We start from the raw sequence: 27,548 nt of genomic DNA, 5'->3' as shown, positions 1-27,548 counted from the left end.
CAATCAAGAGGCAGAACTGGTCCATCACCCCAAAGAAGCAACAGGGAAGTCCCTCTGTCTGCCTAGTGAGAGATGAGTAGTGCCTGGCAAAGGGGAGAGGGCTGCAAATGTAAGCCAGCCTGACATCTCACAGGTATCCCCTGGGTCTAATACACCATTGCTTTTGCTTCTTGTGTTGTTCTCATGAACCCACACATACCTCTTCCGAGATCAGGCTGTGCCACTCTCTCCAGACCATGCTGTTGTTATAGTGTAAGGGTGGCTTGGAGTACTTGACATATTCCAGGTGGAAATTCAGTTTTTCCCAGTAGCCTTGAAAGCTACGCACCTGTAGGAAACAAAAACATCAGCGAGCTGGAGAGGTGGGACGTGTTGGCCAAACCACCCAGGAAGGACCATGCCTTCCTTGCTGCAAAGCGGGGCATGCCTCACTTCCTCAGCGCTAGCGTGGCAGCATTTCTGAGTGAATACGTCCCACGAAGGACGGCATTCTCATCCTGATAGGAATCCTAAAATAGACTTAGAGTCTTGCCTTCCCCACTTCCCTTTCTACCCCCTTTTACACAGAGAGAACCATTGCTCACCTCTCCAGACTGGTATGATTCCCCTGGGTGAAGGCTAAGCGGGTCAGCCTATGTTAAACACACAAGTCATTTCCTCCCCAGAGACCCATTTTTTCTGATTTAGGTTGTATCAACAATGCCATGTTCAGTCAGAGAATATTCATAAGGTTTGGAGTACATGGAATAGGCTTACTTTCCTGCTAAGCTTATTTACTTACTTACTAGATTTTTTTCCAAACCAGGAATCAGAAAGGTGCAGTGACCTAGTTTCACGTTCAGTTATCAAATACCTCAGAACAGAATAGTTGACATCCTGTCTAGGTCTTTGATTTATTGATATAATTGTACTACCCTGAGCAAGAATATATCCATTGTGTTTATTTTTAAACACAATAATAATACATTTTTTAATGTTGAAGGATATACTGACAAATTGTTTTTGTTTTGTTTTTTAAGTCACGCAAGCAGCAGACTGGTTAAAAGGATAGTATATTCTCAAGATGGTGAGAGCGGGCAGGCCTGGAGAAGAGCAGCTGCTCCAAATTGTTTTTTGGGGTTTTTTTGTTTTTTTAAATCAATGAAGATAGATCTATGATATACACTTTCTTGCCCAAAATATGCATTTATAAAAAATTTGACTGGGGCAAAGGGTGCAATGTGTGGGCACAAAACAAAGTAGCTAAACCTATTGTGGTAACAGACTTGGCTGTATTGCAAGAAAAAAAGAACTTAAAGTGAAATATGCCTCAATCAAGAAAAAAACGCCCTTATGTTAAATAACAGCACTATTATGTTAAATGTTAAATAATAAATACATTCTCCAAATTCTTATTGAAAGGACAGTCACAATTGGTTTAAAATGGATTTTGGACGATCAGTAAAGTGAGTTATACAATAATGTTAACTTGCTGCTTTAGAAGCCTAAAAGGCCAGTCCAGCCAAAATCCCTTCTCACAAAGACAGGGAAAACTATTTCCAAGAAAGTATCATTTCTAGGGGAAATCAGAACACTGGAGTCAGGGCACACTCCCCATTTGACCTATCTCACTCACCTTTTCTATAACTTTCCATTTCTTTATACCTAATGTACCTTTACCCTCTGGTATTCCTTGTAATGAAAATAATAATAATAATAATAATGAAAGCCAATCCTGCTCACTTTGGGTAGTTAGGCCTCTGACGCAAGTCACTACAGCTTTCTTGCTATTTTTACCTCTGGGTTCAGACACACTACTGTCAAAAGCCGGAAAACTCATTGGTGTTGTGGTGACATCTTGTGGTCAGTTACGCTATTAGCTCTGCCTGCTTTACTGCCAGTTCCACCGTGTGATCGGCCGGACCCTGCCCAGGACAAGGTGTGGGAAGGGAAGCTCACTGGTGTCCTGCCTGTCACAGGGCCTCTTCCCCTCAGGCCAAACGCCATCCTCCTGTCAGAAGAGCCCATCACACACTTACGCTGTGGCGCCTAAGAAATGATCTCTCCCAAAATGACCTTCCTTCTCGCTCCCCCATTAAAAAAAAAAAAAATCTCTTTTCTCAACTGAGAATAAACCAATGAAATAAGTCCATAGACAGGCTTCAAAGGGGCTCATGAACCCACTGACTGTATGTAAAATGGAGTGCGTGTTTGTCTGAGCGCTTTTCTGGGAAGAAGGTCTACAGTTTGCACCAGATTTTCAAAGGAATCCATGGCCTGAAATAGTTCAAAATCATTGAGTTCGAAGGAAAAGGATCTAAGTTTCAAACAATAACAACAACTTACTTACAAAAGAAACACTGTTAGCCAAAAGCCCCAGAAATACTTTAATATAAATTTATAGGTCTTTCAAGGCAGTCACTGCACTGGATGCTGTACCATAGCTAGTAAAGGCGCACAGAGAAAAACAATTAGTGGCACATGTCACTATGTGGTATCTACTAGACAAGTGATGCAACTTTTTAAGTTATGAAAACTCACAGAGATCACTGTAAATTGGAAGGTCTATTTGGAAGCCTGCTTAATACATAAGACCCAGAGGATGAAAATGGATTTGAGTAATGAAGGATAAGGTCAGGAGGTCCCACGTGGGGCTCTTGGGAAGTGAGGAAGACTGAGAACTCCAAATGTGGATTCTGGGTTTAGATCAGAGGCAGAGCATTAGAGGAAGCAGAGAAAACAACCAAACAGCACTTTATTCCTAGGGGGAAAACAGCCTCTACAGCTGACTCCAAACTTCACCTGGGTTCCACTCCTTAGAGATTTACCTGGTGGGATGTCACCTGAGCCTCCCGAGTTTTACAAGTTCCCCGGTGATTCTAACATTCAGCCAGGGCTGAGAACATGCTTGAGCATGTCCAGGTAATCCTAGTCTTCCTCCCACCCTCAAACATTTTCCTCAATCTACACCTCTGGTTTAAAGGCTGATGAAGAACCGATTGTCTAAAGACTTGTGATTGTGTTGTTGAATGCTAGGAGACAGCACTGAAGAGGGGGTTAGGGCCCATCTGTGAAGGATCTCAAATGCCAAGTGAAGCCAGAGAACAAAAGCCAAGTGAATGCCAGTATGCTCATTAAGCCAGAGACCAAAAGAAGCTCCAAGATAAAATTTTAGATGTTGTAACACAGTATGGTGGGGAGCGGGAGGGGAGGCTGCACCATCACATCCTAACAGCCAATCTGGGAGTACAGAAAACCACTCTGATCAGTCAACTAGCACTTAGGGAACTAGATGAGCAGTAGGCACCACCTTCATTCAACAACTGAGCAACGTGAGAGCCACAGCGGCCAGAGGCGCACACTGCCAGCTACTTTAAGAGCTCATAAGGCTTTAAAATATACAAAAACGCTTTATAAGAAAAATACCCATGAATTTAATCACTTCTGGGAGACTTGGTGTTAGAAGCCATTAGATACTCAAGAAATGATCCAAAAGCACTTCCCTACACAAGCAGCAGTTTTAAACTTTGATTTTGAAAGAAGTCTCTTCTTGAGAAATAATGTTTTTCTTGTCTCTTAGGATGACATGAAGTAACTACCATGTGTAGACCATCACAACTATTAACTGAACAAAAGAACCAAAGGGTTACATTAAGGGACAGTTTCCTACTTAGGATTTGGATTGCCCATTGATTAAAAAAAAAAAAAAAAAAAAAAACACCCTGTGATACTGGCTCATCCACAAATTACTGCCAGGAGAAAACATCTGCCTTTCATTTCTAAATGACCCTCCGGCTTTGGTCCTCAGTCTTCTGATTAACCAGCATCTTCTTACAACAGAGGAAGCCAACTCAGAGAATCTTCACGCTCCATGCCAGCGCTCAAGTAGCAGAGCTGAAGCATCAGTCTTCTTGACTGTTCAGTGGATTCCGTCTCAGTGTCAGCTTTTACTTGCAGCCCAGAGAAATAGTGACCTACTACCTCCAACACGGACAGAATAAAATAGAAACATCTGTGTCCACAAAGCTAGCAAGGCACCTACCAAGCCAGATGCTCTGAACTGGGCCGCCCAGACCCAGGACAAAGGCTGGAACTCCTGAGGCTTCCTGTGAAGGGGACTGCATGTTGCAAGTGCATGCAAGTTCTCCTATTTATAAATGGACTTCCTCTTTCTTCCCAACATCTAGTTAAAAAAATAAAATCTCTCTTCTTTGCCCAGCAGGGTAGTTCTCTTACCATTTTTAGTGGGCTGGATTTTTTAAATATAATCACTAAATATGGCTCTAAATTATTCCATCCCACAATTAGCATATACCCTGAGAAAGCCAAGGCTAAGGTATTCCCCTCCTCTCAACCTTAAGAATTAAACATTATATCTCCAACAAAAACTATGAGTAAGAGCAGCATAGCCAAGTGGCTGGTAGGAGAGAAACAAAAACGAGAATCCTTGCCCCTGGGCCTGTTCCGCAATTTCATCATCTGGGAAGTAAACTGAAGGTATCCCTATCTCCACACATGACAGCAATGAATTTACCAGCCTGGTACTGGGTTTCTAATAAGTAGTGTTTCTTTGTAGCATCATAAAATTAAGTTTTACAATATTAATTGAATTTGCCTTAACTCACTGTCCCAGAAAATATGTAGTATAGGAAAAACGCTTATGTTTTCTTTACAAGTCTACTCACAGAATACTTCACTTCTGGTCACCAAAAGGGTGGGTGTTTTTCCCCACATCCATCGATTCTCCAACAGCAGCTGGGTGCCCTACAATGTAACTGAATTCTGACACTACCTACCTAGAGATAGTGTTAAATCACACAGGTTAAGGGTTCAGTCCTACGCAATTTGCCCCTTCTTCAGATGCCAATAGCAAGTACCGGTTGTCACCTGTGCTTCTGACCGACAGTCTACAAATTGGAGGTTCCCAGAACCCTTCTTTGGGTCCAATAATTTGTTAGCGTGGTTCACAGAACTCAGGGAAACAGTGTGCTTACCATAAAAGATACAACTCAGGAACAGCCAGATGGGAGAGATGCTAGGGCAAGGTATGCACGTGTGGGACGGCGCCCGGAGCTTCCGTGCCCTCTCCAGGCACACCAGCCACCCTCCCTGCACCGCCACATGGTCATCCGGCCCAGAAGCTCTCCAAACCCCTTCAGTTAGAGTTCTTTATGGCGGCTCCATTACTTAGGCACTGGTGATTAAATCATTGGCTATTGCTGAATGACCTCCATCTCGAGCCACTCTCACTTCTGATGTGGGGAATTGGGTGCGGCTGAAAGTTCCCACCCTCTAGTCACATGGTTGGCTCTGGAGGCCACAGTCCCACCCTTAGGTGCTTTCCAACAGTCACCTCATTAACATAAACTCAGGTGTGGATTGAAAGGGGCTTGTTATAAATAACAAAGGACATTCTTCTCACCTCTGTGCTCTGGAACTATTTCAGGAACTGGGCACAAACAGCAAATATTATAACAAAAGATGTTTCTGTAGCTCTTCCCACTTAGGAAATTACAAGCTCTGAGCCAGGAACTATGGATGAAGACCAAATACATATTTCTACTTATAACACAATATCACATATGTACAAACTGAAATGTGGAAGATTAATTAATATTTCCCACATAAACAACTGACATTTCTGGTAATGTTACATTGTTGTCTAAACAACAACTCTAATTTTTAAAAAAATTGTCAGCTATTACACTGGGATTGCGTGGATATCTAACAAACCTTTTATTTAAGTGCTGGTTGCTGTCTGTATTGGAAGGGTCAAGGAAAAGCTGTCTTTTGTATTACACTAAGCTATTAATTATACTCATGCTCTACCCCATTAAAACAGTTTTAAAAAATTTTTTAAGTGAAGAAGCATAATTAAGTAAATAAGTCTCTGAATGCAGAACAGTCCACGTGTCAACTACTCTTTTAGACGCCCTTCCTTCTGAGTGGCCATTAGTGCCGACGGACTTCAAGTCTTTCTGGCCTGTCCAGTCTCTGGGTCAGGTGGTTAATAATCTCTAAACAAATGGTTAAATAAAAGGCTTCCTTACTTTATAAAATGAAATTAAAGATGTCTATCTTAAAAAATACTTTGGTAAAAATACTACATTTCTCCATTTGTGGCATTCTCATTCAACTTTTATTTTTATATTCAAGTAAGTTATTGCTTCTTTTGTTTAATATATACAAGGTGTGATCAAATAATATGGTGAATGTTTAAATAAAAAAATTATTACAGTAAAAGACACATTGCCATTAATACCCTTCAAAATACTCCCCCTCGCTTCAAACACAATTATTCCATCATTTTTGCCACTTTCTGAAGCAGTTCTGGAAATCCTCTTTCATGAATGTCTTTAGTTGTGCTGGCATGGCTGCCTGGATGTCCTGAATCGATTGAAAATATTTCCCTTTCCTGGTCATTTTGACTTTGGGGAAGAGCCAGAAGTCGCATGGTACTAGATCTGATGAATAAGGTGGATGAGGACACACCGTAAAGTTTTTATTTGACAGACATTGCCATACCAGAAGTGATGTGTGACACTGAGCCTTTCTGTTGTGATCACAAAATACGGTGAATGTTTCTGCCGCATGCCATCCAACGGAAAGGCAGGGATCTTCAATATGGGAAGCAGTGCGTTGAACCTTAGTAACAGTGTGTGACAAGTTTCAACTTATTCAGTTCAGTCAGTCAGGTGTGAGCTATGATTGAGGCAAGGTGTGTTTTAAAGTGTGTCATAAATCATCCTCTGTGATGACAATGCTCCATGTCACACATTGATTCTGGTAGATGGCAATTTCCGTCAAATAAAAACATTATGGTGTGTCTTCATCCACCTTATTCACCAGATCTGGTACCGTGAGACTTCTGACTCTTGCCCAAAGTCAAAAGGATTCAGCACATCGAGGCAGCCACGACAGTGCAACTAAAGACACTCACGAAAGAGGACTTCCAGAACTGCTTCAGAAAGTGGCAAGAACGATGGGATAAGTGTATTTGAAGCAAGGGGGAATATTTTGAGGGGAATTAATGGCAATGTGTCTTTTACTGTAATAAACTGTTTTTTTATTTAAACATTCACCATATTGTTTGATCACACCTCATACATGCTTCCTGTGGTTGGACAGTTTTAACAGTTTCTCTTCTCACTATAAAACCAAGGGTAATTTTTAACCTTTTACAAAAGTTGCCACTTCCCTAGAGAAAACCATGTTTTAAGAAGGGATAAAATCATTCTTAGGAAGTTCACTCTTGATGGCATTCCTTTTAAGGCGAAAACCTTGTTTAAATATACTTCTTGTTTCATTTGTTAAATTCTTGTGGAAGTCATTTTATAAAGTCAGGAAGTCTTCTGTCTTTCAGATAACAATCCTCTAATTTAACTGGTTTATACATCCTCACATGTCCCTATATTAAACAATTGTAAACTGCTCCACTTCACACTGAAATGATTTGCAGAGAGCGCAGGAGGAAAGCCTGTGCCCGGTTTCATTTTCCCTTCCCTCTCGTGCCTCCTTATCCGGGCATCTACCAAGGAGACCGGAAGCAAGTGGTCAGAGTACACAGAGTTCTCCTGGGCCTCATGGAAAGTCTGGCCGCAAGCATGCATTCGAGAGGTACCTGGTGCTTCAGGTTATAGGTGCTCAGAGCCATAGGTAAGCATGGCAAGAGCAGTCTGGGGCTGGGAGGGAGGCTCAAGGGTGGGAGGTGCCACTGCAACCAGGTCTGTCACAATATAATTAAGCTGGGACTTGGGGTAGAAGAAGTAGGTCAAAGGCAGCAGCTTATAACGATGGGTGTTATGCTGGTAGAGATGGGGAAACAAATGAGAGAACTCAGGGCAAGATGTCCTGTGAACTGGAAGGCACTGATTAGTGTCTCCCAGGCTGAGTGATTGGGGTCGCGGTGGGGGGGTGGGGGAGCTGGCCAAGCCAAATCCAGTACCATGTTCTCCTGAGCCCAAAGCCAGGCCCAGCGGTATACCTCTGCCTTCCCCAATGGATCATGTCTGTGAGGAGAGGGTCATGAAAAGATCCACAGTTCAAACTTGTCCTAGGTAACACTTCCTACTAGCATGTGGACACATATGGAATCTCCAAAGAGCTCCCAAGTATGTTTGGGAGTGGTTAATGGGAAACAACCATCTGCAGGGCCAAATGCTAAAGATAGTTAGGGGAGAAGAGAAAAAGTGAGAAGTCACAATGAATATCCAAGGAGAGAAAAAAAAGCAAAAACATGAACAATTAAAAACACATCATTTTATACACAAACACATAAAAATAGAAGGAAAAAAAGAAACCCAAAACCACAGAGTGCAAAATTAAGCTACTTTGTTCCCAAGCAAAGCCAAATCATATTCTTAGAATAAAAGCGAATGGGTAAAATGTTTAAGAGAATCTTCCCATCACTCTTATATACTTACTTAACTATTCTGAATGAAAATATACAATGTAGGTAAGATTATAATAAAATTGATAAACTCATGAATCCCTTATAACAGTGTAAATTATCACAACTTTTTTTGAAAATCAATTTGGTAATAAGAATCAAAAGCTATAAAAATTGTCACAGTCTTTTACTCAGTAATACTCCTGGGCATTTAACCTTAAGGAATAAATCCAAAGAAAAGCTGTCTGTATAAAAATAGTCACTGCAAAATTATAGCAAGTTTTTTAAATGGGGGCTAGAAACAAATGTCCCAAAAAAGAAGAATGATTAAGTAAATTAAGACACAGCAACACACCAGAATCCGTGAAGTCATTAGTAATCATAATTATGATGTTTATGCACCAACACGGAATGTATATGATATATTATAATTTGTAATCTTTATTAAGTATCTCTAGATTGCCATTACTACTAGACAAAAATGAATACCTATGACAGAGTCCAAGAGGAAATGGGGAGAAATAGACAGTTGATATGATGGACAGGAGCTGTAGAATTGTGGGTGACATTTGTTTTCTTTTTTAAAATTTCCTCACAAGTTTGTTGTTTGTCCATTAAACACATTATAGGTTTGGCAGATGAGTAGTAGAAGCAGGAACAATAAAATGAAAGGATGGAGGCTCTTACCAAGAACCTGTTAAACTATTAATTAAAGCTTTATTTTCCCTGTGTCTTTCTACCTTTGTAGAGGTTCACAGTGGCCCCACACTTCTGCCTAGAAACATCCTTGTAAGTCTCTCCTTAAAGCACCCTTCTTAGAACCAAAACCAGAACCACTAACCCTGCCCCCATCGGCCCTCTCTCATCCCCAATGCATCACTGTGACCTCAAATGCCCACTTCTTTCCCCCGACTGTCCAGGTCTGGCCAGCCCCTCATGGATCCAAAAGAATCAAATGTAAATAAAAGGCAGCAGCATGCTGAGCTGCCTGCAGCCAGGAGTTGAGATTTTCCAGTACACACCAATCTATAATTAACAGGAGGCAAAGCCAAAAACAACAAAGGAGCTTTAAGGAAACTATGCTAAAATACTCCCCAGTTTTTAACTACATTTGCATTCTTTTCTACTCGCCCACTCCAGCCTGCTCGACCTATTGTATTCGGAAACTCTTCTGAAACCACCAGACTGTAGAAAGACAGTCAGAGCAGGAAGGACATAAGTAAAGCTTGACCGAGGCCACATAGACAGCGGATACAGGACACTCTTGAGAAACAGAAAAGCTGTTCTTAGAACCAGAAGGAAATTAAATAATCCCAGCCAGGTTACTTAATGGTTCTAAAAGTGTGTGTGTGTGTGTGTGTGTGTGTGTGTGTGTGTGTGTGTGTACTTGTATGTTTTGAGGGGGTGACGGCACAAATGAAGTAAAGAACAGCTACCAGGCCCTCTAAAGATCATTTACAAGAACTCCTCCAGTCCTGACTGGTGCGAGGTGTGATAGAAAGTACTAGTTCTATATGGTTTACATTGGGACCTGTAATTCTCTATTTTCAGAAAACTTCCCTCTTCGAAGGGCATCCCTAAGAACTGCCCTAATATCATCCCTAGTGATTACTCAATCACTTGGGAAGAGTTTTCTAGAGAACTAGCCCTGCCCCTTACCCTCATCCCCCTGACAGTTCACAATCCCTTCTGGAACCACCATAACACTCAGGACAGCCAAGTTTTAACTCCAGTGAGTGTGGAGGCAGCGAGGAAGCCACGTGTGTCTGTGCTTTTTTCTCTGTGAGGGACTTACCTTCATTAGAGGCAATGCAATCTCTTCCGTCACAAGGGTTATTCCAGGAATTTCCTATGGTGGGAAAAACAGACACACAACTGCTAAACATATCAGCGGCCACAAACTCGAGCCTCAGGAAGTTTTCTGCACAGATAGAAGCTGAGGGCAGCTTCCAGTTTGCTAACCTCTGCTTTAAATAAACCTTGGGGTTTATAAATAACAGTGAACATGGCCGGTCTCTTGCCTCAGGAAGGGAAATAGTCTTTAAAGTTATGATTATAATAGTTGACAGTGTCTCTAAAGGAAAGAAGACTAATGAAGAACCACAGGGCAAATAATACACATCGCTTACACATTTGCATTTGCGCCACTGGTGTAATCAGAAGGGGGATAGGTTCCATTTTTGTACTCCTTCCTCCCTCTTCTCCTCTTTTGTTTAAATGTACTACAGTTGGTCCCACCTCACTAGAAGGAACCGAGATTAATGGGATGCTGGTGTGACTTTAGTGGAAAACTTTTCAGCACCTCATCCTCCCCCGTAATTTCAGAGCTAAGAGATCCTCGTAAAGAACTGATGCAGGATATCACATGGTCCAATGTGAAGAGCGTGCAGTCCATCTCAGGAAATCCCAGTTAGAACATTCTGCTAACTAGTGAGCATTACCACAAGGGTAAACTTCCAGAGTCGCCCTTGACTCACTGTTAGTTTTAAAGTGTGTTTCTGTGTGAAATATGTATATTAGCCTCTCAGCTAGTCAATTCATCTTTTATTTCCTAAAAAAGTAAATAATATATGAGAAAATAATTTAGAAGGTGTTATGTAGCTATAAAATCTGGTACTTCTTCACAATTTAAATATCCTGGATTTTACGGATATACAATATTCCTGTGAAAGGAGGGATGCAACAGTGGAGAAATAAATTTCCAGAACATTCAAGCAATTGAGTTCTCCACCAAGAGAGTAAAAAGCCTGTGATAAGAATCTTTTGTGTGCTTCACTTATCACTACTAAACAACAGAGGATACCTCAAAAAAGCTCTAAAATTTCACTACAGCTTTATATTATGAATAGCATCTTAAAATAGGTATAACAACTCACACAACTACTGTTGAGACAACCACAATAAACTTGTTTTGTGAAAAAAATAAGTATAATAACGCTAATTGTTAGCACAGCATAATTCAGGATTGTCAATGTGTAAGCACACCATATTTTCTACTATCTTAAAAAAATCCAATTCAGTCATTTACAGAAATAAACTTCCTCCATGCAGAAGTGTGAAATTAATGTTTTTGATTGTGACAAGTGTTTATTAATGGTGTAGCACTAAGAGCATTTGCAGATTAAAGAAAGGGAAAAAAAATTGGTTTACATCATTGCTAAAGATAAGCATAGATTTATAGAATTTCAGGATTAGAAGAGATCTTTAAGGTAATCTACCTCAACCACAAGAACTTTAAAGCATCGTGGAAAACCCTAAAAAAACTTAGCACACAGATGGTTATAACTTTGGGTTTTTTATGTTGTACTTCTTGCAGGATGTCACTCTCTATGTCCACAACCGCTCCTCTGCCACATACTCATGGGAAATGCAAACATGGAGACGTGCCTATCAGGCTGACATTCTCACACAACATCCAATTAACACATGCTCCATCTTTAAACACAACCCTGGGAACTAGAGGTTGTGTCCCTGCCTCCCAGACCCTGAGCCTGACAGGGCAGGAGAAAGAGAGAGAGAGAGATGGGTGGTGAGGAAAGGAAGCTGAGGTACATTTCCTGACACTGGGTGGTTTAACCTGCAAACTTCCTGCCACGTTACCACAGAGTCTACACATATATTCACAAGGGTTCTTAAAGAAAACAGTGAGGACCTAAAGAAGGAACTAGCTCAGGTCTTCCCCTTATAATTCTACAGTGAGGCATGAAAGTTCAATTAAGTTTAACAGTAAAATACAAGAAGAAATGGCCTTTGGGAAAACACTACTATTGTGCATACCAAAAATGTAGAAATCAAACTCACTCAGGTGATATGTCTTTTTTAAGGACTGTATTTAGTCTAAAAACAAAACAGGAATTGTCACAATTTATCCTAGTACATATTTTCCTAGGACTGTGTTACCTGAATTAAATTTATTTTTCTAAATGCCTGTGTGATACAGACCTCTACTTCCAGGCTAAGTGTGTAGTTCTAACATCTACATATGAAAGGAGAAGAAGCAGAACCTTTTACAGGGGATACCTGTGTGTGCTTTTCATTTTCTGATCCAACAAAGCCCATCTTATTGCACCATGTTCAAGAAAAAATGAACAATATTTTAGCTCAGCACTTCCTAATTAAAAACGAGGAAGTCTGGACCAACAGGAAGAAAAGGTTAAATGGAGTGAGTTTGCTTAAGACAACTAACATTCACTGATTGTAAAGCTCTAGAGTTATTACACGTTTTCTTTATAAGGCTGGGAGAAGGAGTCATGAAGGTGCTAGTCTACTAAGAGACTCTCTCAGATTAATAACAGTGGTCCAGCGTTCCTCATTTATAAAACCCTAAGAAATGTTTTAATCCACTCTGGTCACTAATAAAATTAACATAACATTGGAAGATGATGGAGGCTTAGTTCTGCTTGGTAGTTCTAGGAAGAGTAACAAATATCCTGTACCTTCTCCTTCAACTGCACTGTTTTGTACAAATATCTATGGCCAACAGCAAGGATTCACTATTATTTTTCTGCCAGAAAAATGCCAACTCAGCTCCTTGTTAGGTCAGCTACGGGCATGGTCAAAGCGGCCAGGAGCCAAGTCATGCCCCTCTGCCAAGTCAGACCCCTCCCCGCATGACAGAGACTGAGGCCCCTGGCGTTTCCCAGGAAAGGCAGCAGACCACTGGTGCAATAAGCAACTCCGGACACAGCCGCTCGCGCCTGATCTGCGCTAGGGGGGCCTGCTCATCTGCCACCTCACTCAGCCAACCCCCACCCCAAGAATCGCATATATGCCTCCCTCCCTCTACCCCGGGCGTGACTTCGCCGCCCCCCCCCCCCCCCCTCGTGTGCGGACCGGTGAACCTCGCCCGGGAGCGCAGAATAAAGCACTCACTTTCCTCAACCCGCCTGACTAACCTCATTATCTCGCCGCAAACCTTACACTCCTTATCAGTCAAAACTGAAATGAAATCACAATCTTTGACACTATGGTCACTATGACAGAAATATCTTACAACTGACCCACAACTGTAAGTCAATTTTAATTACATAAAGGAATATAAAGCATTAACTTACTGTACTCCAAGTGAGAACAGAGGAAAATGGCAAAAGTTTATCCCAGTTACTTGTTTCTGGGTATATGCTCCAATATGAAGAAGCTAAACAGGTTTTAAAAAAAAATAGACATGGTTTAATAATAAGGTAGTAGACATTGTAATTTGCCAAAACGAGCAAACCAATAAAGGTTTTCATCTTCTAAACCTTAACCATTATGATTTTATCTACTGATTAAAATGTTTAGGTTCTGCTTTTGACAATAATTTTTTAAATATTATTTGGCACTTATATGTATTTAAATGGCATTATATCACTTCATATAGAATCAACCAACACAAAACGAAGAAAGTTACCTTTTACTGGAAAAAAAAATCACTAATGAGGTTATAGACTCAAAATCATATCCTATATCTCATCAGTCTCTGAACAGCCACAACTTGTCACAAAACCACAAGAGAATGAAATTTAATTAGCTGCTGGCTGCAATAGAGTAAAAAAAAAAAAAATTCCTAACCAACAATTTGACAGGTTGAGACATTATCAATTTTCTGTTTTCCCTCAAGCAAAAGGGTCAAGGATTCAACTTAACATGCAAACATCAGCAATACCTACCAATTATAAATTCCTGAATGAGGTCAAATGAATGGCAGGCAGAGATGTTCTCAGAAACCCATTGAATAATCTTTAAGAAGAAGACAACTCTGTTAATATTTAAATCTGCCCCCTGCCCCCACCACCAAAGAAGTATAAAATATATATGAATCTTTTAAAATCTGTATCCATTTTGAAATTATCTAAGCATATACTCACTTCTATACTACCTTCAAGATATTAATACATAATGCAAGACTGTGTGGGTGGAACAGTATTATAAATGAGATCCTTTTTACACATCTTTTTAATAAGTGCCTTTGGCTGGGATCCAAATAAGCTTTCCTCAACCCAATGTTTGCTTTTGCTAGAGGAGGTCCTATTCTAGAAAAGAACCAGTGGGGAAAGCTATAGGATACAGGAGAAAACAAACCCACTAAGCTTGGAGGCAGGAGACCTGGGTCTGAATTCCAGCTCAGTAATGAGTGTGAACATTATCACACTATTTAACTTTTATGAGCATCACTGTACCATGCTCCCAAGGGAGGGATAATCCCTGTGATATCAACAGCTGTCTCTTAAGTCTCCAAAACCATCCCCACCTGCTGGAGGAATAAAGCCCCTCGTTCTTACCTTAGATTGCCAGGTACTCTAAGGCCTGCCTAGCCATGAGTAACATACTCACATTTCCGCTCCTACCAATAATAAGTTGTTTTTATTTCCAAATCTCTTCATGCTAACTGTACTTATTTTCATAATCAGGTAATTTAATAAACTATTACCATAGGTAAGTGAGATATGGATGCAAAAAAGTACTGTTGGGTCAAAAAAGCTGGATACTTTGGAAAGGCTGAAAGGCATGTCTCTAAAACACTTACTAAAAAACTAAGTGTAAGTGAGGCAACTATAAAAGATTGAGAAAAAATTGCCCTATATACATAGATAGCTTTGAAATTATTGATCTCCTTAGGGAACAAAAAAGTAATAGGAAATCAAAGACAATACATTACTAGAGGTTTTACGTAAGAAAAATGATTGTGAACTTCAATTAACTGATATACAAATAAAATGCCTTAATGTACATCAGAAAATGGGTGAATAAATGTACATTTATATGTTTAGGTTAAAATAAAATGTTTAAGGTATCTTTTTTTTTCAATTAACCCACCACCCATTGGTCCCAATTTAAGTCTAATAAGAGGGTTTCTCTGACTTCACAGAATAGTTATAAAAGACAAAATGTGTAAAAGTGCTTTGTAAATTGTGATGTGCAATTGAAATGTAAACTACCTTTTTTGAAAACATAATAAATACATGCCACCAGATTTTAGTCCATTTGATGACGTACACCAAATATAGATAAGGTGGAAAAGCAGGCATTTGAGAAACTCATTATTTACTGAGCACTTCCTTTAAATGTTACTGATGTAGCTAAACATTTATTCACAAGGTGGAAAAGAGAGCAGTCAGGGGAACAGACGCACCCTTACCGCCAGAGGTTTGGTTGGATGTACAAAAAGGAGCACCAGAGAAGAATACATTCAAGTCAGGATAGAGACCATAAACCTCAATTAATTGCTAACAAATAAAAATAACTTGTGTTCATTTTCAACCACGACATAAACACATTTGACATTGTCTATTTGCTAATTTTGAAACTTAAGCTATGTTTCCACCTTTGCTTCCAGGAACTGTGGGTCGCGGCCACATGACAGCACACAGTGCAAAACGGCTATCTTCTCACAGTCCAGCTGGGTGTTCCATAGGAACTCTAGTAAATATGACTGGTTTAGGAATGCTCTATAGAGCTTTCCAGAACACCAGTCCAGTACCAGGGACCCTGACAGTGACTGTAAAGGACTATGAGGTAGCATATCAATCACTTCATTGTTTCCTGGGGGGAAAAAAAAAGTAGATCAGCAAATAAAAGGACCCCCTCTCACCTCTCACCCAAACATAAACAGTAAAGTCAAAACAAACCCATATGGACCATGTTGTGGGAGAAAAACTACAGCCATACCTGTCGAAAACAAACTGTGGCAGATCAGGTCTGGGTGTTGAATGTTAAGTAGATGAAAGAAATGACCAGGTAAGTAAACAGCCACATAATAGTCTGCAGAAGACAAAGATGCAGGCCATTGACATGTGGTAAGAGCTATACAGGTATTAGATAAAGCCCAGAACTTCACAGTATCCCTATGTTTCTTTGAATCTCTTAAAACACAAAAGTTTGACCAACATGATACCAATCTCTCTGATGTCAGTACGTTTCTTCTTACCAGCCAGATCTCATTTATTTCTATCGGTGGCCAATTTTCATCAGACATTAAGCCATGATTACCTTAATGTAATCTATAGTTTTGTTTCTAAGCGAATTGTGGCTTTATGTGAATCTCCATGGTCTTTGGGAGTACATTAGAATACAAAATATTCAGCACTATGAATTATTCCTTACTCTGCTAGGCTGGGAATAGCTTATCACGGGAATTTCCTTCCGTTTCTGCCAGTTTGGGGAAGCTCTAAAATTCGGTGTCCTGTGTCTGACCGCTCCTTCTCCCCACCATAGTCACCCTCATCTCTGTCACCATTATTATCATCGCCAGCATCATCATTTTGCTTAGAGAAACTTTAAATTGATAACGCCTCAAAACAATCTCCGCAGGCATTCTGAAACGTCATGAAAGTCCCAATTTATTTCTTTGCATAGCTAGCTGCCTGGAATTCACACCTTCACGGTCCCTGCCCTACATATTTTTGTACCTAGAACATTTGTATACAGATTGAACCAAGGTATAAAAATAGACTTCTGGTGAATGGGAGGGTAGAAGTACAGTGATTGTTTAGGATCGTAGGAAAACAGAAACTCACATAATAGTAGTGAATTTCATATAGATGAAACATTTAAATCATAAGTGAGCCAGCTGGAAACTCATTTTTCTAAGAAGCAAAGAAATATATGCTAATCGTTTGCATAGGAGGCATTGTGTGCAAAGGAAGGGAAAGAGGATGTAAAACTCTAACCAACTGGCTTATAAGTGTCCTTTCAGTCACTGTGGATTAAGTGATATTAAAGTGCTTAGCACAAATGGTTGCAGTAATATAATTATGGCAAACCTGAAATAGCAAAACACAAATAATAATATAGTAGGGCACAGTGGTGTGGATTTGGGCATCAAACGACCTAGGCTAACCAGTTAATTAGGATGACACTGTATCTCTGGGATAGGGGGCATTTGGAAATATATTGAGGGTGTTCTGGGTTGTCACAATCATTGGGGTGGGGGGGGGTTCCTACCGCCATTCAGTGAGTGGGGCTTCAGGGATGTTAAATGCCTCACTGTGCAGGACATTCTCACACAAAGTATTACTGTCGCACCAAAAATGTCAGTACTACCTGTGGTAGGCTGCATGATGGCTTCCAAAGATGTTGATGGGCTAATCCCCAGAGCTTATGAGTACATTACTTTAAGTGACAAAAGGGACCTTACTGATGTGATTAAGGATCTTGAGACAAGAAGAATATCCTGGATTATCCAGTGGACCTAGTGTAATCTCCAATGTTTTTGTAAGAGGGAGATTTGTCTACAGAAGAGAAGACCATATGACGAAAGAGATTGGAGTGGTATGGTCACACGCCAAGAACTGCTAACCTCTACTGGGGGCAAAAAATGCATTCTTCCCTAGAGTCTCCAGAAAGAACCATTTCTGCCTACATATTGATTTTAGCTCCTCAAGATTCATTTCAGAATTCTGACCTCCAGAACCATAAGAGAATGCTTGTGTTTTTTTTAAGTCCTAAATTTGTAGTGATTTGTTACAGCAACAATATGAAGCTAATATAGTGCCCCTGATAAGAGACACTAAAAGAAGCCTGAGCACACATTTCAGCCTTTCTGAGCCTCAGTTTCATTGTCTGTAAAATGGGGATATCATTACCAAGCAGAATTATTGTAATAATCAAGATAACTTATGTAAAACAGCATATAATACTCATTTAAAATGGTAGCTTTTTATTTATAAACATATCTTTCTCATAGGGAGGTGTTTGGGGAGTCATAAAAAATTTCCAAAAAACTCTGTTCTTTAATATTTCAGTCAATATAAACCCCTTTTGATCAGGTGACATTTTGAAAAATTGCATGCAATTACTAGAAAAAAAATACATCACTCAAAAAAACAATATTGTTGTCATAAAAATTACCTCTAGAATAGTTTTAACTGGGTACAATTTTGTGTCTATAAAGTAAAATGTGTTTAAGAAGGAATGTTGACCTACGTAAGATAGCTTATTTTCACAAAGCTCTGGTACTTCCCCCCCTTTTCTCATTCTGAAGACCATAGATTAAATCATGCCTACCATTTTCAAGAGTCATTCCCAGGGGTGAAAAAAAAAAAAGATAACTTTGACCTCACAAAATGCCAAGTTGTTTTTAGTGGAAACTTTCCCACATGACGCTTGAGATGGGATGCTCATATATAGCACTGCTGATAAGAATCAAGTCCCAGACCCAAGACAGAAATCTTGTATTTATCTCTCTTACCACAGGAAGCAGTAGCATGAGGCCTCTCCAAGGCTATTTCCCACAGGTTTAGAGCTCATGATAAAATGGGCCACTTACTGGCCCACTTAGCATAAGATATCTCATCTCACCCATAGTATCATTCAAAACAAAAAATCTTTTCTCGGATATTCCTATTTTTTCAGTTCTAAGTTTGCCCAGTTCCCTCACATCACACCTGCCTAAACTTACATCATGATAGTAGCTTTTCCTTTTTAAATATTGTGCCATGTCTCACACGTAGGCAAGCAATCGTTGAGTTTAGTCTTGTGCTGACCTGTTTATGCCCCAACTAGCATGGAGAAGCTGCTTTCACTGGAGCAGTATAATAAACCCCTTCTTTATTTTCTTCCTCATAGACTCCCTTAATACTACTCAAGTTCCCTTTACCGTATTTACTCAGCGAAAACAACTCACTCAAGCTGATCCATAAATCACTTGGGGGACTTGGAAGCTCTTAGCAATTAGCAACAGGGAAATGGACCATTTCCCCAATGCCTTTGTCCTCTCCAGACTCAAGGACCGACATCATGTATTATTTCTTATGGGCTTTTAAAAAGGGAACACCTCATATACTGTCATCATTTTAATACAAACAAATGGCTTTTAGGATTGCTACTAAAAACGTAAGAAAGCTCACAGCGTAGGTTCTCTAAAAAGAGAGATGTACTCCTCCTCCCAAACCTCCCCCACCATAAAAAGGCTGATGGAGTTGGGGCGGGGAGAGGTTGTTTCCAGAGAAAACCTTCTCCTATCAGGCTTCAAAAAGGTCAGTGATCCAAGTCCCAAAAAGGCATGAGAAAATGGGGTGCCCAGAAAAGAAAACGAGATATAAAAGGATGAGGCATAACATGTACTGGAAGGATGGCTCAGAACAGAGATGCCTCTCTCTCTCACTCACCAAGGTTGAGAAAAGTAATGCCCTGTGTCACACGTGAGTTGGCACTCCCAAGAGCAGCAGTGAAGGTCTTGCTGTGCCCTGTGGAGAAAGAAGCCATGAACATGAAGCCAGAGAAAGCATGTTAAGAAACAAAGAGCTGGAATTCCACGCAAGGCAGTGACTCTATGTAATACTCGCCACATTTACTACCTGTGACACTGATAAAGTAAGCCTCTTTAACATCTAGATCTCCCGGTTCCCCATCATTCTCCAAAAGCCAGCATTGAAGGTGCATGAGCTGAGTGCAGTCACATTGCAGGAGTTGTTCCGGGCTTTTCTCTAATCGCAGACCTTAACAGGTAGGTTGTGCTGACAGGGAAGGATCCAAAGGAATCCACTTAAGGATCCAAGAGATGGAGGAGACCAGGTGGCTCACTGACACATCCCTGAAGTCATTAAGACACTCTGAGACGTCTCGGAGTCACTTAGAAAGGGTAGTAGACTACTTATTAAACTCAGTGTATTAGGCTTCACTCTCCATTTTTCTAACTCTTCATCTTCAGAAAAGTTTTATTTACTGGTTTCAATCATCAATCATTAGAAAATGTGTGAAAACTTTCCACAAAATATCAAACTTACACTATTAAAGCATCTCCATGTGGTTAGTTTGAAGTTACATTCAGTTTCTTCATTATTGAGTAAGTATTGAACTTTTTTACCTCAAACTAACTTCTGAAGAAAACATTAGGCACTTCCACAGAATAGTAAACTGTGGCGTGGCCTGACATGAAATTTTTTACATTTTGAAAAAAATCCATCTTTAAAAAATGTTAACTCTACCCACGTTATAGACTATATAAACACTAATTGAAGAAACTAAACAAACAAAATAAATACTCCTTAGCATGGGTCAGACTTAAACTGTTAGAGGTCATACTGTGGCTGACTTCAGAAATGGAAAAGGTTGGGCATTTCACTGTGCTCCCCATGCTGACTTGGATATATCAATTTCTCGGGCAACAGATGAGTGAAATGAAATAAATGTATCTTAGTTCTAAGACCTGTTAAGTTCTGAGACCATGAAGTTTTAAACGAAATCCTTATATACCTTTGTAAGTTAAGTTTGTTGATACTTTCTAATTAGTAATAATAAAAAAGAAACACACTTTGGGGAAATACATCCATTAGGATTGGCTTATAGGCCTAGAAAAAGATATAGGTCAGGATAAAAAATATATACTATATGAAAATAATTAGCTAACTTAATATTTATCACTAGTGAATATCTTCAGGAAATATGTATTATATGGATATAGAATATATACAGCTATATACAGATATAGAATATATACAGAATATATACAGATATAGAATGTAACGATAAAATTTATTGCAAAGTAATAAGACTTTAAAATGTATCAAATTTGCTACTATTTGAAAAAAGTGATAATGCAAAATACAAAATAAATGAAAAGTACCTTTATGAAAGTAAAACACTGAATAGGTGATTTGTTCCCAAGAGTCAAACTTCGGGCTGTAACATACACACAAACTTCCTAGAAGTAAGAAGGTATTTAGTAGAGCTTAGTAGAATCATAGACAAATAAAAAGTTTTCTAAACCACTTAACCTTACTTCCATTCCTTTAGATGTCCTGCCTCAATTTACCTCATTTTTATTTCCTAGTTCTAGAAATGGTACATTAACAAGCTGCTAACAATTTTCAGTTTCACAACGCCTCAGCACCCACCAGAAGCAGTGTACTGTGTAGGCTACTGAAGGGTAGGAAAGTGAATGGAGACAGTCCTGGGTAGGACGTCATGGGAGACTAAAGAGGTGTCCAGAGCTTCATGAGATGTCCCTAACAGACACACACTGCTCTGCCCTCTTAGCTAGCTTGTCTTCCAGTCATCACTAAGAGCGATAGACCCTAATTTATCTAAAATGTGTCTCTTCTCTACAGAAAGTTTCCAGTCTTCTTATTTATCTAGAATGAAAGGTAAATTGGGGCAATAGGAGCAAACATGGTCTGTGAGCCCCCTACGCACCCATATTTAGGTCATGAAGGGCCTTGGCTTGAAGGCAATGGAGAGAGCTCCTGGCATAGAGTGACCTTTCCAGATGAGACCTGACGGCCTTCCCTTAAGCCATCTCTCCAGAATACCCTCAGCCCTCCCACCTCCTTCAATAGGCAAAACCACACATCATCTCCAGCAACTGTTGCTATATGGACAGCTAGATAATGTCCATCGATGACCTACAAATGTGGGCATTATGCTTAAACTGATACTTCAGTCTAATGACAATTTTTATGTGATTAACTGAAATAAGAGATTTCCCTGGTGGAAAGGAACTTGACAAGGAGTCTGGAAACCGGGTTCTTGTCCCCAAGCTAATATTTAATTAGCTGTGTGGATTCAATCATTACACTACTTCAGCGAATCGCAATATTTTCTCTGTTATACTGTACTAGTTCCTTTAACAAAGAATCACGTAGGAAACAAGCCCCTGAGAAGGCTGCTTAAGGATTATTATAAGCAGTCTTTATAATATTTACCATTTGTGCCTATTTTTAATGACATTTAAGACTGCAATGTATTGTTAGAAGTACATATTATTGCAATATCTTAAATACAAAATAAACAAAAAAGACTAGCTTTATTAGATAAAAGTAGTAACAATTCTGTCAGATATAAAATTACTGTTATGGCTACTAAGCACACAATGTCATTTGCTTTAAAATGACAGCAGACTCACTAAGAATAAAAGTAATGCTATACTAAAGCATAAACAAAAATAATAATTATAAGAGTTACAAAAGTCCCATGTAGCAGTTTGATTACTTTCATATAGAAAACATATTACCAGCAAAAAAATGACTGGTTTATTCTGTTCTTTTATGTTCCATGATCACAAGGAGAAAGACATGCTTAGTTAACAAAGTTAAAAGTTCAGCCTCTCTAATAACAAAGAAATAAAAATTAAAACAAGGTAGCATGTTTTTCTTTTCAAATAAGCAAAGTTTTAAAAACGATAATTAATTCTGTCACGGGAACAGTAGGAAGAACATTCTCAAAAAATAGTATTGAAAGAGTCAACTAGTACAACCTCCCTAAAAAATACATTTTGCAGAGGATTAAATATAGTCATACTAGTAATAATTCACTAAGGAATCTATCCTGAGGAACAACCATGAAATGTCAACAATATAAATAGGATCACAACCTCCACTCTAGGAAAATCCCCTGCACACCATTCTTTAGAGAATCGAGGTTATTGTTTTCCTTGCTTTGAGGAAAGTTAAAGTGAGATGTAGAATAAATGTACCCAATTACATACACTGAGAGCCAATATTCAGATCTCATAAGCAAACATTTCCAAATAGTTAGGCTGTGGCTTAATTTCCCTCCCAATCCCAAAGGGGTAAAAAAAACACAGCAAGGTGATAGGCGGTGTACACAGGCTCTGCAAATCTGTCCCACCCATAGAATTTTCTTTGATAATGGAAATATTCTCTATCTTTGCTGTCCAATATGGCATCCCCTAGCCACACATGGTTACTGAGCACTTAAAATGTGGCCCGTGTGACTGAGGAATGCCTTCTTAATTTCATTTAATTTTAATTAAATTTAAATCACCACCAGTGGCTAGTGGCTGCCATATTGCACAACACAGCTCTGGAGCACTGGTTCTCAACCCTAAGGTACATTAAACTTACCTGGGCACATAGATGCCCAGGCTCCACCTTAGATCAACTAAATCAGAGTCTCTGGAGGTGAGACCCAGGCATCAGTATTTTTAACATTTGCTGAAGGCAAATTAATTAAATTATCTAAGCCTCAGGAAATTAATTAATTTCCTCATTTGTAAATAAAGAAAATATAGAACATACCTCATATGGTTTTTATATGAGAATTAAGTGAGATAAAGGTTAGCTGCTATTATCATTATTTCGGAATAATTTTACTGCCATTTACATTTGGAGGAAGTCACAGTTTGAAAAAACAAAGCATGCTCTTAATGGTGCATCCAGAGATGCTTAATAAATACTCATCAATGATGAAGATAACATCTCCATGTTGGCTAGCCTTCGGGAAACCATTTGGACAATGAAAGGTATTAAGGACAAAGTTGTCCAAGGGAAATTATCTCATTGCAAAAGTCTCTACAAAATGCTAAAACACAGACCTAATTCTGGAAACTTGTGAAGAGCAACTCTTAAAATTATATGGACAGGAAGGAGAATTTACACTTTTCATCCCGCACTACCTCCCAATAGGTAGTGCACACACACACAAAAAAAATTACAGCCACTGACTCGGAACACACAAAACAGCTCTAAATGCAGCTTCAAGGATGACAATCAGCCATGGAAGGAAGGAGAATTATTTTCTTTCTTTCAACGTTTTAGGAAGTCTCTGATTCAACCCCCTACTGTAAAAGATTAGAAAAATCTATATGAACTCATAATCTTAATACAGAAGTGGCCTGACAACAACAGCAGCACTTTTGCCCACTATCAGCTCTCATGAGCACCCCCACCATCCAGACTGTAATCTCTAATTCCTTGGAAGGTAGTGGGTTTCATCTTTTAGGACAGAAAATTCAAAACGAAGATGCATTCCAGAATGTAAGAAGTAATGGTGCAAGTAACTCCCAATGACCGACATGTGACAACTGAATATCAAATATTTTCAGCAGCATTATTAATATAAATATATGGAATAAGCTGAGTTTGTATAAGGCCCTGAGTCTATCAGCATTCCTTTTATTAACTTTGTTTTCTGGAAAATTACACTCTCTATTATAGAGAGAGCCATACAGGGATTAGACTAGTTGTTCCCTTCTCCATTCCTACTTTGCTGAAGTGCCTTTTTGTTTGTTTGAGCACAAAGGTAAAGAATAATTTTTGAAAAGCAACTTGGGAAATACATAAACTGATACCTTATTAGTCAAACTCCTAAAGGTTATTTCTCTGGCTTGTTTTGGCCTAAATCTGGAAGCATCCCATTTGAAATAAGCTTAATTTTTCATTTCAAAGCTGACTGTGAAGAACAGGTTCATTTTCTACTCTCCTAGATGTTTCTGAGAAAGGAAAAAACAGACTCTTTCACATCTCATGCCAGATATACCTAACATTTTGTTAAACAAAACACGTCATAGATAGCCCATTTATAAATGAAAGCTGCTACTATTCATGAGAAACTCCTATAGGAGTAAAATGAAAAGGAATAAAAGCTTCATAGAAAGAATAAAAGCCTGAAGTGATTGTTTACATCTAATAGATTCACGGTGAAGTACTAAGGAAGAACCCATCCTGGTCTCTCCACATGAGCCCAATTACATCCACGTTCTAAGCAAATTCTCTCTACCAGTTATTCCTCTCTGCTCTGTATTGTCATCTTTTCTCTTGGCACTAGATACCCTGTAAATATTCAAACATACTGGAGTCTCTACCATCTTAAAAATAATATTCCCTAAATCCTACTTCCCCTTCCAGCCACTGCCTCTCTTCCTGTGTACAAAGGCTGCTACGATTTTTTTCAACTCCCACATGTTACTTAACCCATCACAATCAAAATCTCACCTTAACAATTGGTAACCACAAAACTGCCACAGGGATACGAAAGACAGTGTGGGGAATATAATCAATAATGTTGTAAAGATTTGGTAGGGTATCCAATGGACACTTGTCCTTTTAGGGAGACCACCACAGGGATGGTGTAGGTACCTGACCACTGCAGTGTACACCTGAAGCTGAAGCTGAATAATAATGAATGTAGATTATAATATATATATATATATATATATATATATATATATATATATATAGTCACAGGCTGCGGAGTACAGCATAAGGAATAGAGTCAGTAGGAACTGTAACAGCTATATACGATGTCAGAGGGGTAGCAGAGGGGTTATCATGGGTATAAATGTCTAACTATTACATTGTTTTGTACACCTGAAACTAATAATTAAAAAAAAAAAATCTCACCTTAATCACCCAACACAAACTACTCACAGATTCCTCCATCCTGCCAGACCCAAGGGACTCTACCTCTCACTACCTATTAAGTTAGCCACTCTCTCCTTTGTGAAATTCCCTCTGCCTTAATAACTCCCTCTGCTATAATGCCACACTGGGTTTTACTCCTCTCTCTCTACACATTTGTTTTCCTTTTCCTTGGGATGTTCCACTTAACCTTTATATATTTTTGTTCCTAGATTTTATAACTAGACTTCTTCCCTTTTGACCCTAGACCCCGCCCATGGTTTCAAATGCCAGCTGTAGTCTGGCAACTTCTACATTTATTCATCTCCAGTCCTGACGCCTCTTCAAAGCTCCAGATCTCTTAGTTAACACATCTAAAAAAAAAAAAAAAAACCTCATGATCCCTTTCTAAGGCCCACCAAAAACACTACACTGTTCACGCATTTGCTTGTGCCAGAAATCTGAGAACCATTCCTCTCCATCTATTTTATAGCAAAGTCTTCTCAGTTCCCTCTCCAAAATTCATCTCAAACCCATCCAATTCTCTCTACTGCCACTGCCCACACTAGTTGAAGCACCCTCATCTCAACTGTATGACTGCAACCTCATCCTAACTCCTCATCCCCCAACTCTTCCTCCTGCCTCCTCCAACCCATTCCTGACACAGCAGCCACAGTGATGTTTTAAAACTCCATATCTAATCATGTCACTTTCTGCTTGTAATACTTCAGGGAAGGACCATCAGGAATCCCAAACCAACAGGTGAGAGGTTGTTGGAAAATAGGATAATCAGAGTATGATGCCAAAGTATCACCTCACAGATCACTAACACAAAGGTCAGAATATACCTTTACAAGGGAGACAGATGGTGGTTACCACTTAACCAAGGAACCAAATGTAGCATCACTAATATTAGGACATCCTGACATCACACGCCTCCTGATCTGATACAAATAAAGTTCACAACATCACTTATAAAATATTCTTACCAAAACTGTTTAACCTAAATCTAACCATGCCTTTAGGACTAACTTCCCATTTATAGGAAATGTAGAGGATAGAGAAAAAAGTTAAATAATTTCAGATAATAATAATTTCACAAGAAAACAATTAGACAAATCCAGAATGTGGAACATTCCACGAGGCAAATGGCCCGGACTCTTCAAAATGTCAACGTTGTGAAAGGGAAAAAAAAAAAGGACGGAGGATAAGAGTTGGGAACTGGTCTATATTAAAAGAGACTACAAAGACATAACCGAATATAATTCATGAATCTTGATGGGATCCAGACTGTAAAAGTTACATACATACATACATATATTTATTTATATGCATACACATATATACACACATATATATTTTTAAATAATTATGGAAATTTAAATATTAAATAATTTACTAGTTAACATAATTTATTTCTTTCAGTGATAATGGAACCGAGGTTATACAAAAGAGTGCCCTTAATTTAAGGAGATACATGCTGAATTATTTAGTGGTAAAGTGTCATGATGTCTGCAACTTACTTTTCTTTTTTTGGAACTTTTTTTTTTTTTTTTAATTATTGGGGAATATTGGGAAACAGTGTGTTTCTCCAGGGCCCATCAGCTCCAAGTCATTGTCCTTCAATGTAGTTGTGGAGGGCGCAGCTCGGCTCCAGGTCCAGTTGCCATTTTCAATCTTAGTTGAAGGTGGCGCAACCCACCATCCCATGTGGGAAGTAAACCAGCAACCCTGTTGTTCAGAGCTCACGCCCTAACCAACTGAGCCATCTGGCCACCCTGCAACTTACTTTTGAATGGTTTAGTCAAAAGGAAGCAAATGGTACCAATATGTAAGGAGAATGACAAAGAAAATACTATAAATGATACAACTGTTTAAGTAAAAGGCACACTGATGTTCATTATATTCTTGAACTTTTCTGTGTGCTTCAGCTTTCTCAAAATACAAAGTCATAATAAGAAAAAACCTTCAATGACGCCTAGAAGGAAATAGTAAATCTTTCCCCGGTCTGCAGGGCCCTACATGACCTGGGCCCTGCCCATCTCCTCCACTTCCTCTTACAATGCTCCCCCCATTGCTCTCCCTACATCCTTCAAGTCTCAAGTGAAATGTCACTTCCTTCC

The 27,548-nt window shown here is 39.2% G+C and overlaps 1 protein-coding gene across 2 annotated transcripts in view; it reads right to left on the bottom strand.

Moving 5' to 3' along the window:
- Positions 1-27,548, bottom strand: part of GSAP (gamma-secretase activating protein) — a 124,462-nt gene that overhangs the window by 43,086 nt on the left and 53,828 nt on the right. For both annotated transcript variants that reach the window (XM_033088713.1, XM_033088712.1), the window contains 8 exons: positions 20,913-20,990; positions 19,456-19,533; positions 16,016-16,108; positions 15,672-15,889; positions 14,017-14,086; positions 13,423-13,505; positions 10,164-10,217; positions 200-328 (listed from right to left, as the gene is read on the bottom strand). In XM_033088713.1, the coding sequence (XP_032944604.1) occupies positions 200-328; positions 10,164-10,217; positions 13,423-13,505; positions 14,017-14,086; positions 15,672-15,889; positions 16,016-16,108; positions 19,456-19,533; positions 20,913-20,990 (803 nt within the window). The remainder of the gene's footprint in view (positions 1-199; positions 329-10,163; positions 10,218-13,422; positions 13,506-14,016; positions 14,087-15,671; positions 15,890-16,015; positions 16,109-19,455; positions 19,534-20,912; positions 20,991-27,548) is intronic.

The sequence above is a fragment of the Rhinolophus ferrumequinum genome, chromosome 20 (assembly GCF_004115265.2).
Source record: "Rhinolophus ferrumequinum isolate MPI-CBG mRhiFer1 chromosome 20, mRhiFer1_v1.p, whole genome shotgun sequence".
Lineage (NCBI taxonomy): Eukaryota > Metazoa > Chordata > Mammalia > Chiroptera > Rhinolophidae > Rhinolophus > Rhinolophus ferrumequinum.
Note: the sequence above shows the minus strand (reverse complement) of the source record. Positions and strands in the feature narration are given on the sequence as shown.